This window comes from Eurosta solidaginis, chromosome 2 (assembly GCF_040869045.1).
Source record: "Eurosta solidaginis isolate ZX-2024a chromosome 2, ASM4086904v1, whole genome shotgun sequence".
Taxonomy (NCBI): Eukaryota; Metazoa; Arthropoda; class Insecta; order Diptera; family Tephritidae; genus Eurosta; species Eurosta solidaginis.
This window is the reverse complement of record NC_090320.1, coordinates 27,390,732-27,402,757: the sequence shown is the minus strand read 5'-3', so window position 1 is coordinate 27,402,757 and position 12,026 is coordinate 27,390,732. Positions and strand designations below refer to the sequence as shown.

Genomic DNA, 12,026 nt, shown 5'->3' with positions numbered 1-12,026 from the left:
CCAAGAAAAGTGTAGTAGCTGCTAACGAAAACTGTGTAAAATTTTTATTGCAAAATTACAAAGAAATATCCTTATTTACTTTCAAATGAGCACTTAATTACATCTCTCTTTAAAATTCATATGTTTTGGACAATTTTAATTAACAAATTGTGATACTTTATTACCGGGGACGATTGCTAAGACACGACCAAAACCGTCGAGGGGGTATTAATAGACGCGTTTTTGCCTCGCTTCAAATAATTCCAATACTTTTTCGCCTTTGAACTATAGATAACAGGACAAAACGCGTCTTTTTATTTCTCTTTCCACATTTTTGGACGGGTTACTGCAGTCGACCTCGGTTTCAAACTGTTTTTCGCGGAGAACTTTTGAACGGGTAGAAAAACTTAGCTCTCGTGTTTCTATTCTTAATGCTGCTATAACTACGCCTCCTCAGATACCCCAATTCAAGACTTTTGTATAATTTTCTGTAGGACGCATATACATAGGTGCAATATATTTTCATACTAAATTCGTAAATAAAAATTTACCATCACGGCAACCCATATCTGATATTCCTCCTTTTTTTTGTTTCCCTACGTCGCTTTGCACGACAGCAACCCCGGTAATTTTGACACTTCGTTCAGTGTCAAACGCATGTTCCACGCAGGTTCCACTGAGTTCCACACCAGTTTGACACTGACCGAAGTGTCAAACGGCAGTGTGTTAGAAAGAGAAAGGAATTATTTCCTTCTCATGCATATCATACTTGTAAACCTGTACTATGATCATGTGATATGATCTGATACGATTTAATAATATGTACTACATCACAGCATATAATTTCATGTCACGTCATACTCATTTTTATACTCAGCTGAGCAGAGCTCACAGCGTATATTACTTTTGTTCGCATAACGGTACCCTGTAACGGGATAAACTAATGATGATAGATATAGACTTCTATATATCAAAATGATCTGGGCGAAAAAAGAAATTCATTTAGCCATGTCCGTCCGTCTGTCTGTCCGTGAACACGATAACTTGAGTAAATTTTGAGGTATCTTAATGAAATTTGGTATGTAAGTTCCTGGACACTCATCTCAGATCGCTATTTAAAATGAACGAAATGGGACTATAACCACGCCCACTTTTTCGATATCGAAAATTTCGAAAAACTGAAAAAGTGCGATAATTCATTACCAAAGACGGATAAAGGATGGCAGGTGGGTTGACCTTATGTCGCAGAATAGAAAATTAGTAAAATTTTGGACAATGGGCGTGGCACCGCCCACTTTTAATAGGTAAATTACAAGTTTTGCAAGCTGTAATTTGGCAGTCGTTGAAGATATCATGATGAAATTTGGCAGGAGCGTTATTCCTATTACTATATATGTTCTAGATAAAAAATAGCAAAATCGGATGACGATGAGTGGGTGTGCCACTTAAAAAAAAATTTTTTTTAAGTCAAATTTTTACAAAAAATTTAATATCTTTACAGCATATACATAAGTAAATTATGTTAACATTCAACTCCAGTAATGATATGGTGCAACAAAATACAATAAAATTAAATTTCAAAATGGGAGTGGCTACGCCCTTTTTCATTTAATTTGTCCAGAATACTTTAATGCCATAAGTCCGATCAAAAATTTACCAATCCTTGTGAAATTTGATAAGGGCATAGCTTCTATGACGATAACTGTTTTCTGTGAAAATGGGCGAAATCGGTTGAAGCCACGCCCAGTTTTTATACACAGTCGACCATCTGTCATTCCGCTCGGCCGTTAAAACGATAACTTAAGCAAAAATCGATATATCTTTACTAAACTTACTCCACGTACTTATCTGAACTCACTTTATCTTAGTATTAAAAATGGGCGAAATCCGACTATGACCACGCCCACTTTCTCGATACCGAAAAATGAAAAAAATGCCATAATTCTATACCAAATACGAAAAAAATATAACTTTAGAAAAAACTTTGTAAAATGGGTGTGACACATATTAAGTGGAAGAAAATGAAAAAGTTCTGCAGGGCGAAATCAAATGCCCTTGGAATCATGGCATGAATACTGTTCGTTGTATTACATATATAAATAAATTAGCGGTACCCGACAGATGATGTTCTGTGTCACCCTGGTCCACATTTTGGTTGATATCTTGAAAACGCCTTCACATATACAACTTAGGACTACTCCCTTTTAAAATACTCATTAAAACCTTTCATTTGATACCCATATCGTACAAACACATTATAGAGTCACCCCTGGTCCACCTTTATGGCGATATCTCGAAAAGGCGTCCACCTATAGAACTATGACCTACTCCCTTTTAAGATAACCTTTAATACCTTCCATTTCATACCCATGTCATACAAACACATTCCAGGGTTACCCTAGGTTCATTTTCCTACATGGCGATTTTCCCTTATTTTGTCTCCAAAGCTCTCAGCTGAGTATGTAATGTTCGGTTACACCCGAACTTACCCTTCCTTACTTGTTGAAATATAATTCTGTACACTTTTAGGAGTAAATATCTTTATATTTATTTCTGGCTGAACGTTGGTTTTGCTATGAACCTAAATATTGTCACGGATATTAGCATCACTAAGCTATACTATCACTAAGGCGATGCTAAGGCCATGCTAAGCGATATTTACGTCAATAATCAAATCATGTATACACATATATAAGGCAGCCGAGAGATGTCACACACAGATGCATTTACTTATACGCCTACGTGTGCGCGAGAGACTGTAAACTACAAACATTCACATCAATAATTCAATCATTATGTATCTACATAAACGAATAAATAATTGCGTCTACACATATGTACCATGTACATATACGAGCAGCGGAGAGTCAATGCACTAACACATGCATATATCTGAGATACTCCTATAAGTATGCAATGAGAAAAACTATAAAATTGTGCAATTGTAGTTACAGCTGAGAAGTTTGAGAGCTACTGGACTAGTAGATTCTGGAAGCGCCTAGAATATGTATAAAATTTTGCAATTGTAGTTACAGCTGAGAAGTTTGAGAGCTGCTGGACTAGTAGATTCTAGAAGATGCGAAGGTTGACATCAAAGAGTATAAAAGGCGACAATTGTAGAGGCGCTGGAATTCAGTTTGATTTGAGTTGTCAAGCAGTTACGACTAAGACGATATCTAGCGAGCAATAGCAGTATTATTTTGAAAGTCAGTTTCATTTAAGCTATCAGTTTGGTTATTAAACTATTCATTGCACAGTTTGAGTGTTATTGTGAAGTATTTTAATAAAGGCCATTTTTCCATTATTCAATATTGGAGTTATTTATTCAACAGTTTAGCGATACGAACCTAGCAAAGGGGCAAATAAGAGGATTTGCAGCAAATTCGTTACAATAGGTGTCAGAAGAGGAATTGTTGAATAAATTCCATTAATAAAGGCCATTTTTCCATTATTCAATATTGGAGTTATTTATTCAACAGTTTAGCGATACGAACCTAGCAAAGGGGCAAATAAGAGGATTTGCAGCAAATTCGTTACAATAGGTGTCAGAAGAGGAATTGTTGAATAAATTCCAGAGGACAACAAGGACATGGCAAAGTTCAGTGAATTGAAGATCCAGCAACTAAAGAAGGAGTTGGAGAGCCGTGGATTGAATACAAGCGGCGTTAAACTTGAACTTCAGGCGCTACGAGAGGCAATGGAAGCAGAAGGAATTGATGTGGAAGAGTATGACTTTCATCTTGATGGCGAGGAAATAACAAAAATGGAAGAAACACAATGGAACACAGACCTGAACATGATATTGGCTGCAATATCGGTACAAATGTCCGAAATGTCATCACAAATATCTACCAACATGTCATCACAATTGGAATCACAGGAGGCACGTATAACATCCAAGATGGAGGCACAGGAGGCACGCATTTCAGAAATGTCGTCACAAATGTCATCTCAACTGGCTTCGCAAGAGACACGCATAACATCCAAGATGGAAAAACAACTAGAATCGCAGGAGAACCGTATAACAGCGAAGATTGAATCACAGGAGACACGTATCTCAGAAATGTCGTCAGAAATAACATCTAAAATTGAAGCACAAGAGGCACGTATATCAGAAATGTCGACACAAATTTCAGCACAGGTATCATCGCAGATCTCTGCACAACTAGAATCGCGTATGGAAGAGAAACTAACGCAGTTTCAGGAAGGGTTGAGTGGTCGACAAGGAGGCCGAGATAGTGCTTTGAAAGATCGGATTCAGGAGTTACAATTGAACCGTCCAATCACTTCAACGTCTACCCTGAAGGTAAAATCCCCAACGTTTGATGGTTCTGTTCCATTCCAAGTATTTAAGCTCCAATTTGAGAAGACGTCGGCAGCGAACAACTGGAATGCTGAAGATAAAGTTGCAGCTCTGTTCGTGGCATTGAAAGGGCCAGCAGCCGAAATCCTACAGACGATTCCCGAAGGAGAGCGGAGCAACTATGAAGCATTGATGGCCGCTGTCGAGAGACGTTATGGAAGCGAGCATAGAAAACAGATATTCCAAATTGAGTTGCAAAACCGTCACCAAAGAGCGAATGAGACTTTGCAGGAGTTTGCCTCGGATGTTGAAAGGTTGGCACATTTGGCAAATGCGGACGCACCCGTGGAGTACACCGAGAGGGTAAAAATCCAGAGTTTCATAAATGGCGTACGGGACGTGGAAACGAAGCGAGCTACATACGCAAACCCACAGCTGACATTTGCTGAAACGGTATCACATGCATTGACTCAGGAAACGGCCTCACTATTGAGTCAACCAGCATACAAAGCTCATCGTGTGGAAGTGGAAAGACCAGATTGGGTAGACACAATTTTGGAAGCACTGAAGGGATCACAACAGAAAAATGCCGGAGTTATTAAATGTTTCAAGTGCGGCAACCCAGGTCATATTGCACGACATTGCAGCAGCGGTCCCAATAGCTCCAACAATGTGGGTGGTCGTAAACGCAGAGCAGAAGGTGATGAGCAAATCTCCAAGACCACTCAATCGTTAAACTAAATCGAGTCAGCCGCAAGAGGCAGATTGGAGGAAGATCGAGCAATCTTACTGTTGGAGGACATGTGGACGGAAAGGAACGTTTACTGACTGTAGATACGGGTGCATCTCATTCCATCATTCGAGCGGATTTAGTCAACAAAAAGATAAGACCATTGCTTGGAGCAAGATTACGTACAGCCACGGGAGAGGACACCCCGGTAATTGGAGAAGTAGAATGTGAAGTCGCAATTGGGAACGTCACGGTAGTACACAATTTTATAGTGGCAGAAATTGTTGATGAAATCATAATTGGAGTGGACTTCTTAATCGACCAGGGCATCACGATCGACATGCAAAGCAAGACGATGCGATATAAAAACATGGATGTACCACTTAATTTCGGCTACGAGAGAGGCTACAGCAGTAAACGAGTGCTGGAGGAAGAGAGTCAGCAAATACCACCAAAATCCGAAGCAGTCATCTGGGTAAAGGTTGATGGAGATTGTGGGACAAACAAATTGTGGGTTGTTGAAGCAGCAAACAAATCAGCACTAAACATACTTGTAGGAAAAACCCTGGCTATGACAAAACAAGATGGACGTATTCCGGTAAGAGTACTCAATGAGTTCAAGTCACCACTCAAACTGACTAAAGGAGCTATTTTGGGAACATGCCAAGAGGCTGAAGTAGTTATTAACTGTGAACAGCTCCAGGAACACGTTTCAGCTAGTAATACTGATCTTTCAAATGACATCACGGCATGGACGCAGGGGCTAGAGGAAGCATATCAGAGTAAGGCAAAACAACTGCTCCTAAAGTACGCGAACATATTTGACCAGGATGATTCTAAACCAGGCCGCACCAACGTTGTGAAACATCAAATTGACACTGGAGATGCGACGCCGATCCGTCAAGCTCCACGTAGTGTTCCACTGGCGAAGCGGGAAGTTGTGAGTCAAATCATTCAAGAAATGAGCGACAGCGGCGTCATCGAACCATCAGCTAGTCCATGGAGCTCACCGGTAGTACTTGTAAAAAAGAAAGATGGAAAAATGAGGTTTTGCGTGGACTACCAGAAGTTGAATGACGTAACGAAAAAGGATAGCTACCCATTGCCAAGAATTTACGACACACTGGACTCGCTATCTGGTACGAAATGGTTTTCCACGCTGGACTTGAAAAGCGGCTACTGGCAAGTGGAGGTGAAGGAGGAAGATAAAGAGAAAACAGCCTTCAGTGTCGGTGATGGTCTTTGGCAATTTACAGTGATGCCTTTTGGACTTTGTAATGTCCAGCTTCTTTTGAGATACTCATGGACCAGGTACTGAAAGGACTACATTGGAAAACATGCTTGGTGTACCTGGACGACATCATCGTATTGGGCAAGAATTTTGATGAACATCTTAGGAACTTGGAGGAAGTTTTCCAAAGAATAGCTGGCGCTGGTCTGAAGTTAAGTCCCAAAAAGTGTGCGCTGTTTAAAAAGGAAGTAAATTATTTGGGTCACAAGGTAACGACAGAGGGCATCTGCACTGCGAACGAAAAGATAGAGGCTGTAAAGGATTGGCCAAGACCACAGAACCTACATGAATTAAGAAGTTTCCTTGGGCTGTGCACATATTACCGCCGATTTGGACCAAATTTTTCCAGCGTAGCCCATAGCCTCCATGAGCTTACAAGAAAAAATAAAGCTTTTGAATGGAAGAAGGAGCAAGAAGTGGCTTTCCAAACATTGAAGGAGCGTTTGTGCACTGCCCCAATGTTAGCATATCCGATTCCAGGAGCAACATTTATTCTAGATACAGATGCGAGTGGATATGCTATAGGAGGCGTTTTATCACAACTGGTCGATGGACAGGAGAAGGTAGTTGCATATTACAGTTGCAACTTCGACTGCCAGCTGATTTGAAGTATGGGATAGATGCCGATGCGGAGAGGAATGTCAAGAAATCCACTGGTGTCTTGGAAGAAGAGCTGAGAGAGATACACGATCTGTTAAGGCAACGAGCAAAGATTATGAGTGACAAGATGAAAGCGAGGTACGATAAAGCAATTAATTCGGAAGGGTTTCAGGAAGGAGATTTGGTGCTGCTATACAACCCACAACGAAAAAAAGGTTTGTCCCCGAAATTGCAGTGTAACTGGGAAGGCCCATACAAAGTTGTAAAACGGATCAACGATGTAGTGTACCGCATACAAACCACTACCAAACCACGAACCAAAATGAAAGTGGTTCATTTGGAGAGATTAGCAGCGTTTAGATCGAGAGGTTTGTTTGATCGGGATGATCAGACTTAGGTGGAGGGCAGTGTCACGGATATTAGCTTCACTAACCTATACCATCACTAAGGCGATGCTAAGGCCATGCTAAGCGATATTTACGTCAATAATCAAATCATGTATACACATATATAAGGCAGCCGAGAGATGTCACATACAGATGCATTTACTTATACGCCTATGTGTGCGCGAGAGACTGTAAACTACAAACATTCACATCAATAATTCAATCATTATGTATCTACATAAACGAATAAATAATTGCGTCTACACATATGTACCATGTACATATACGAGCAGCGGAGAGTCAATGCACTAACACATGCATATATCTGAGATACTCCTATAAGTATGCAATGAGAAAAACTATAAAATTGTGCAATTGTAGTTACAGCTGAGAAGTTTGAGAGCTACTGGACTAGTAGATTCTGGAAGCGCCTAGAAGATGTATAAAATTGTGCAATTGTAGTTACAGCGGAGAAGTTTGAGAGCTGCTGGACTAGTAGATTCTAGAAGATGCGAAGGTTGAAATCAAAGAGTATAAAAGGCGACAATTGTAGAGGCGCTGGAATTCAGTTTGATTTGAGTTGTCAAGCAGTTACGACTAAGACGATATCTAGCGAGAAATAGCAGTATTATTTTGAAAGTCAGTTTCATTTCATTCGTTGCACAGTTTGAGTGTTATTGTAAAGTATATTAATAAAGACCATTTTTCAATTATTCAATATTGGAGTTATTTATTCAACAGTTTAGCGATACGAACCTAGCAAAAGGGCAAATAAGAGGATTTGCAGCAAATTCCTTACAATATGCTGATGAATAAAATTTTTTCTTACAACTACGATAACAAAACTTATAATCACCCCTATTCTGCATTTCGATTACGTTCCCGTTCTCCGCTCCGCTTTAATCGAAGTTTGGTATTCTGCATTACGACGGAATCGTAAAGAGAAGAGTAAGAGCAAATGATTTTTCGAAATCATCTGTTGGTACGGAATGTGTGAACATTGGAACAAAATAAATTAAAGCAAATTTGTAAAAAACACTGAAAATCGTTTATATTTTATTATCCACGCCATTTTGTACAAAAAAAAAGCAATAGAATATATTGCCGCAGTGTTATATTTTTTTGAGTGAAGTGCTTTCATAATTGTAAGTGTGTTTTTGTCGTTCTTTTGGCCAATTCCCTGCCGTGGCCACCAAGTTTTGTTAAAACGGATTCCTGCACGAATATAGTTGACATTTTCTGAATTTTAAGGATGCTAATTTCGTTGCACTGGCCTAAAATACTTTATAAAGGTTTATTTATTCCTTCCGCAAGGATTGTTTACGTTTTCGCTTCACCTTCCTCTACGCCGGCAGCTTGCTTTGGCATATAACTGGACCCAACGAACAGACACAAATTATAGCTGTCTATTATAATGGAATCAATAGCCGCGGCATATTTGTGGAGTTGGAAAGCAACGCATACGAAAATGGCCAGACGAGAGTGGAAAGGCAAATATTGCGACATTTGTGTAATCCATTTGAGATGAGTGACGAATTGTAAGAAATTGAACTTAAAAGTGGTAAAGTTTAAAGACTTATTCTCTTATTTAGGTTCAAAAAAAACTCTCGACTTAACAAGGATGCTTTCAAGTATGTGTTAGATACTTTTGCGGGGCAAATACGTCCAAGGGCTTCGACATCGACATGTTGTTTTTGACCTGGAAACATATAAAAAACAATCATCATCAAGCCTTCTACGTTTCTTAACAAGTTTTACTTACATTTTTGTTAAAATTCTGTTATAAATTAATAAAAAAATAAAAAGAAAATATTTTTCCGCCAACTAATTTGCAACTTAGAAAAACGGAACTACGATCGAAATGCAGAATACAAAGAATCGAACGATTCGAAGTTGGATCGAAAGAGATTGGAACACAGAATACCAAAATTGCCAAATCGAAAAAATTCCAATCCAAGTCGAAATGCAGAATAGGGCTGAATAAATACAAATAAAATGAATAAACTGAACAATTTATTATTTGTTTTTGCTTATTTCTTAGAATTGCATTTGGTATGGAGTCTGCAATACCGATTTATTTCAACATAAACAATATTGTGTTTACAATGGAACTGCAAAACCGATGCCTGCTGATGGTTTGGAATTATTAAAAACAAGATGCCAGCATTTACTCGAAGGTGGTGCTACCGAATTTTGTTGCGATAGTGCACAGGTAACATATAGAAAGCTTACATATTATATTATATAAAATTTTGCTGATCTATTTTTTTCTCCAAAGGTTGAAATACTTAACGATAATATCAAATTAGCGGCAAATTTTCTCGAGCGTTGCCCCTCGTGTATGGCAAATCTTGTGCGTCATTTATGTGATTTTACATGTGCGCCATATCAGTCTGAATTTCTTAAAGTTGCTGAAACAGAAACATCGGCCGATGGTGAGTGTTAAAAACAATTTAATGAAGGTATTCGGCAAAGGCAGCAGATGGCGTAGTACGATAGCATTGTGTTGCCATAGCAACTTGTTTTTATACTCAGCGTGCTTTGTACACAGAGTATATTAACTTTGATTGGATAACGGTTGTTTGTACAGGTATAAAGGAATCGAGATAGATATAGACCTCCATATATCAAAATCATCAGTATCGAAAAAACATTTGATTGAGCCATGACCGTCCGTCCGTCCGTCCGCTAACACGATAACTTGAGTAAATATATAGATATCTTCACCAAATTTGGTACACGAGCTTATCCGGACCCAGAATAGATTGGTATTGAAAATGAGCGAAATCGGATCATAACCACGCCCACTTTTTATATATATAACATTTTGGAAAACACAAAAAACCTGATTATTCAGCAAATAATACACCTAGAACGTTGAAATTTTACGTGTGGACTGATGTTGAGACTTGACAAAAAAAATTTTTAAATGGGCGTGACACCGCCCACTTGTGATAAAATTAATTTTACAAATATTTTTAATCATAAATCCAAAATCGTTAAACCTATCGTAACAAAATTCGGCAGAGAGGTTGCCTTTACTATAAGGAATGCTTTGAAGAAAAATTAACGAAATCGGTTAAGGACCACGCCCACTTTTATATAAAAGATTTTTAAAAGGGTCGTGGACGAATAAAATAAGCTATATCTTTGCAAAAAAGAGCTTTATATCAATGGTATTTCATTTTCCAAGTGCATTTATAACAATAAATAGAAAAAACTTCAAATTTCAAATAGTGGGCGTGGCACCGCCCCTTTTATGACTGAGTAATTTTCTGTTTCGGGAGCCATAGCTCGAAAAATTAACGGATCGTAATAAAATCATACTCTACAAGTCACGTATCTTACCCGTCCTGCTATATGGGGCAGAAGCATGGACCATGACAACAGCAGATGAAGCGGCTTTGGGAGTGTTCGAGAGAAAAGTTCTTCGAAAGATTTATGGACCTCTACGCGTTGGCGATGGCGAGTACCGAAGAAGATTTAATGATGAGCTGTACGAGCTATACGCAGACATCAACATAGTCCAGCGAATTAAAACGCAGCGGCTGCGCTGGCTAGGCCATGTTATGCGAATGAAAGATGATGCTCCGGCCAAGAAAGTGTTTCTATCGGAACCCGTATATGGAAGCAGAGGTAGAGGGCGGCCGCCATTCCGTTGGAAGGACCAGGCAGGTGAAAAACGATTTAAACTCCCTTGGTGTGACCAATTGGCGCCGGTTGACGGAGCGAAGGAGCGACTGGCGCGTCTTGTTGGACGGCCATAACCGTTTAGACAGTATACAGCTGGGTATGTAATGTTCGGTTTCACCCGAACTTAGACTTCCTTACTTGTTGTATTTAAAAACATTTTTGTGGTGTAAACATCTTTGCTCACGGTATGGGGGAATCCTGAATGTAAACCTAAGGCGTAGTCTTTGTAAGTTGTATGCTATATGTAGAATGTAAATGCAGGAATGCAGTACTACAGAATATATAAACGTATTTATAGAGTGTGGTATAGGTATGGTGTAGTAATACAGAATGTAAACCTAAGTGCAGTTGGTACACTGTAGCGTAAACCCTATGAACACATTCAGTCTATGTCAGGTCTTTATTGAGCGATCAGTTCAACAATTGTTAACAATTTCTTATCGACGAGTTATAGGTGTTACCGACTAGGTATACACGAGTTATGCATTTGTTATGGCTAAGTTATCGATTTGTTGTCGAAAAGTTGTCAATTTGTTATATATAATGCGTCGATATGTTATCAAAAATGCTGTCGTTTTTTATTGAAAATCATTTTCATTATCATTTTGTTGTAACGGTCAAAATTCGTTAACGGCGTGCTATTGATTAGCAATCAAAAAGTTATCGATTTACTATCAAAAGTATTTCACTTATTTAGTTATAATAAAGTTTTCAATATAACAATCTTAACTATTTTTTGTTATTATCTTAAAGTTTCCCATTTGTTATCAAAAGGCTATCGGGTTATTTTCAAAAAGTTATCGATGTGCTATTGAAAAGTTATAGATTTCTTATTGGATTGTCACGAATTTACTATCGGCGTGTTATCTATTTGTTATCGCCGACTCTAAGGTTTGTTCTAAAACAAATACCGAAAAAGCTCCAATGTAAAATCTATGACACATCTGCAACCGGTCGGTAACAAGCCTATAAGGAACAAACAGGAAGCCGAACGTGATAAGCCGATAATTAAACAGTATCTGGTTGGGCTTGGTTATTACCAAC

The 12,026-nt window shown here is 38.7% G+C and overlaps 1 protein-coding gene across 5 annotated transcripts in view; it reads left to right on the top strand.

Annotated features, from left to right (window-relative positions):
• The window catches only part of Npc1a (Niemann-Pick type C-1a), a 95,860-nt gene that overhangs the window by 32,096 nt on the left and 51,738 nt on the right, over nucleotides 1–12,026 (top strand). For all 5 annotated transcript variants that reach the window (XM_067764759.1, XM_067764758.1, XM_067764761.1 and 2 more), the window contains 2 exons: nucleotides 9,331–9,501; nucleotides 9,568–9,724. In XM_067764759.1, the coding sequence (XP_067620860.1) occupies nucleotides 9,331–9,501; nucleotides 9,568–9,724 (328 nt within the window). The remainder of the gene's footprint in view (nucleotides 1–9,330; nucleotides 9,502–9,567; nucleotides 9,725–12,026) is intronic.